General features: G+C 40.6%; 1 protein-coding gene across 1 annotated transcript; it reads left to right on the top strand.

Moving 5' to 3' along the window:
- The first annotated feature begins 1843 nt into the window (after positions 1-1843).
- LOC128103789 (olfactory receptor 148-like) lies at positions 1844-2761 on the top strand. The gene has a single exon (XM_052728433.1). The coding sequence runs from the start codon at positions 1844-1846 to the stop codon at positions 2759-2761; it is 918 nt and encodes a 305-aa protein (XP_052584393.1).
- The last annotated feature ends 1213 nt before the right edge of the window (positions 2762-3974 follow it).

Genomic DNA, 3974 nt, shown 5'->3' with positions numbered 1-3974 from the left:
ACTTGGTATCAAAACAAACAGGTAACACCCCAAATATGTTATAGAGATGCAGTAATAACTATGATAAACATGGTCTCTTCTTGGTACACATAGCCCAATTATGTCTGTGAAGTAATTTCTAACTTATCGTTCAGAGATGCATCCACTGAGCAAAGACTTAAGTTCCAGCTCTTTAGTAAATATTGTGCTAGATTAGATTAAGATTTAAAAATTCCAATCTTGGTCTCAACCATTCTCACTCATACAAACCCTCCTCTTTCTTGCCAATTGGACTCCTGGAGCTCCACCTGGGGCCTGGCTGTGGATCTCTGCATCCGGTTCCCTCAGTCATTGGATGAGATTTCTAGCACTACAATTAGGGTGTTTGGCCATCCTATCACCAGAGTAGGTCAGTTCAGGCTGTCTCTCGACCATTGCCAGTAGTCTATTGTGGAGATATCTTTGTGGATTTCTGTGGACCTCTATAGCACTTTGCTTCTTCCTATTCTCATGTGGTCTTCATTTATCATGGTCTCTTATTTCTTGTTCTCCCTCTCTGTTCTTGATCCAGCTGGGATCTCCTGCTCCCCTAAGTTCTCTTTCCCTCGACCCTTGCCCTTCATTACCCCCATTCACATCCAGGTTGTTCATGTAGATCTCATCCATTCCTCTGTCACTGGGAGGTCCCTGTGTCTTTCTTGGGGTCCTGTTTTCTAGGTAGCCTCCCTGGAGTTGTGAGTAGCAGTCTAGTCATCTTTGTTTTACATCTAGTATCCTCCAGTGAGTGAGTACATACCATGTTAGCACAGGGACAAATAGCCAAACGAATGGAAACACATGAACTATGAACCAATAGCTGAGGAGCCCCCAACCGGATCAGGCTCTCTAGATAAGTGAGACAGTTGATTAGCTTGATCTGTTTGGGAGGCATCCAGGCAGTGGGACCAGGATCTGTCCTCAGTGCATGAGCTGGCTGTTTGGAACCTGGGGCTTATACAGGGACACTTGGCTCAGCCTGGGAGGAGGGGACTGGACCTGCCTGGACTGAATCTACCAGGTTGAACTCAAACCCCAGGGGAGTCTTTGCCCTGGAGGAGATGGGAATGTGGGGTGGGCTGGGGAGAAGGCGGGGGTGGGGTGGGTGGGAGGGGGAGAACAAGGGAATCTGTGGCTAATATGTAAAATTAAATTAAATTATAAAATAAAATAAAAAAGCAAAAACAAAAACAAAAAAGATTTAAAAATTCAGTCCTTATTTTAGGGACCATGAACTTTTTAGACCCTGGACTCAGTCTCACTAGAACTTTTTAAATATTTATACACAAAATTTATACACAAAAATATGTATGTGTGTGTGAAATTAGAATAGTGTAAATACTACACAAATTGCACTCTATGATGAATCATACTTCAAATTAGAGGTGAGAGTTCCCAAGTTCAATTTTAATGGACATTTTAGCCTGCTGGTTAATGTCATTGAGTAATTTCAAATGCTCTAAAAGGAAAGGAGAAGAATAATCTTCCAGGTTGGATTTTAATTCTGTATTAATTTTGAACAATTGGATTGTGGGAATTAGCTAAACCATGTCACTCTTCACTATTTGGATTTTTGTCTTCTTACCTCATCCATTACTTCAGCATGTTAAGGTTTTACTTTGTCCCATGCTTGAGAGAAAATATATCTCTAGATATGAAGTCTGTATTTGTATTATGTTTTTATAGCACATAAATGACCTTGAAATAATTCCCATTGTTATTTCTAAGGAAAAATTAACTAAAATTTATGACAGTAAATACATTACTAATATCAAGCTCTTCATTCCTGTTTTCATGTTTGGGAAAATTCAAAACAGATTCCTGGACCATGGGGAATCACACATTACTGGATGAATTCATCCTACTGGGAATACCCCAGACACAAGGACTGGAGACTCTACTCTTTGTTGTGTTCTTATTCATCTACTTCTTCACCCTGCTTGGAAACTTGCTCATCTTTACAGCAATAGTTTCTTCATCTACCCTTCACACCCCTATGTACTTCTTCTTGGGACTTCTATCCATTTTTGACATGCTATTCCCATCAGTAACCTGTCCCAAGATGCTGCTTTATCTCTCTGGTCAGAGCCCAGCCATCTCTTACAAAGGCTGTGCTGCCCAGCTCTTCTTCTATCACTTTCTGGGTTCTACTGAAGGATGCCTCTATTCTGTGATGGCCTATGATCGCTACGTTGCCATTTGTCACCCACTGAGATACATGCTCATCATGAAACCTGGAGTATGCCTGAGTTTGGTTATAGTATCCTGGTTGATAGGTTGTCTTCAGTCTAGCATTCTGACATCCTTTACCTTTCAGTTAACTTATTGTGGGCCCAAGCACGTCCACCATTTCTTCTGTGACATTCCTGCGGTTTTACCTCTAGCCTGTACTGATAGTAGATTGGCTCAGAAGGTAGGTTCCATTAATGTTGGCTTTCTGGCTCTGCTCCTTCTCTTCAGTGTTTGTGTCTCTTATGCACACATTGGGATTGCCATTCTGAGAATCCGTTCAGCAGAAGGCAGGCAGAAAGCCTTCTCCACCTGCAGTGCCCACCTCACTGCCATCCTCTGTGCCTACGGACCTGTCATCATCATCTACCTGCAGCGCACACCAAACCCCCTGCTTGGTGCTGTGGTGCAAATATTAAATAATATTGTCTCACCTATGCTGAACTCTTTAATCTATTCACTGAGGAATAAGGAAGTGAAGAGGTCCTTGAGAAGAGTGTTTCACAGTTTAGCTTAGGTGTTTAGGAATGAATTATGGAACTTTGACTCTTCTATGTATCAAATCTGGTCTCACTTCAACTTCTTTTATTCTTCTCTGTATCAAATCTGGCCTCACTTCAACTTCTATTGTGCTTGGAATGCACTTCTTCTTTCTGCCTACTAACATTTCCTATTCACATTTTATTGATTCTTAAGTTATATTTTCAGAGCACTAACTGTTCTTCAGACACTGAGATGATATTTTTCACATATGCCAACTTATTTAATTTTCCTTTGTTGACCATAAAGTAAAGTTTACATATTCCTAAAAGTGCTTTAATGATAAGATCTTCAAAATACCAAACCAGTTTGGTTTATAATTCATTAACTGGAGCTTTAGCTTAAATGAAGTTGATGTCAAAATTCTTGATGTTTGATGACAAATACTTCTTTACCTATTGAGTCATATCTTTGATCTCCACACTTTTACCCACTCAAGTATATTAAAAAAAAGTAAAAGTAGGATCTACATACACATGCGCGCATGCGTGCACACACACACACACACACACACACACACACACACACACACACACACACCTGTTAAGTCCTTATGAATAAAGTTTCTTTAAATAACATGCCTGGCAATATGTCACTCATTGTTAGCTCTCAAAAAGTTTATGATAGAAAGGAGTGGGTCAGAGAATAACTGGGAATGACAACAGACACAGGCCTTGTTGATACATTGACTCTGTTGTCACTAGTCATTCTGCTCTACTTTGGCTCCACTTGTAGGTAGGTCATAGTCATTTTCTCTGTGCCATATTCAGGTGAAACCAGGATTGGCTCACGTCCTCTTTTTGAATCCTCTGCCATGATTTTATCCTTGCACTATGCTGCCAATATATTACATTACTATCAGCCTAAATCATTGGACAGCCTTCCCACCCAGCACTATGGAATAACTGGTTCAATTATTATGCTTATTTAATTTTCTCTCCAAGTAGCATTTTACTAACTGGGCCTCTACCTACTCTGGAGATGAGAATTATTTCTCATTAAAAAAATCAGAATCCAAGAAGGGAAACAAGGATATTTGTGGTGGTTTGAATGAGAATGAGCCCCATAGGGTCATACATTTGAGCTTTGTCCCTACTTGGAGGAACTGTTTTGGAAGGGTTGGGGGTATGGTCCTGTTGGAGGAGGTCTCTCATTGGGGGCTGAGCTTTGAGGCATAATTCTCCATGCTC

The sequence above is a fragment of the Peromyscus californicus genome, unplaced genomic scaffold, assembly GCF_007827085.1.
Source record: "Peromyscus californicus insignis strain IS unplaced genomic scaffold, ASM782708v3 Scaffold_11__1_contigs__length_118956290, whole genome shotgun sequence".
Classification (NCBI taxonomy): domain Eukaryota; kingdom Metazoa; phylum Chordata; class Mammalia; order Rodentia; family Cricetidae; genus Peromyscus; species Peromyscus californicus.
This window is presented reverse-complemented; position numbering and strand designations above follow the sequence as displayed.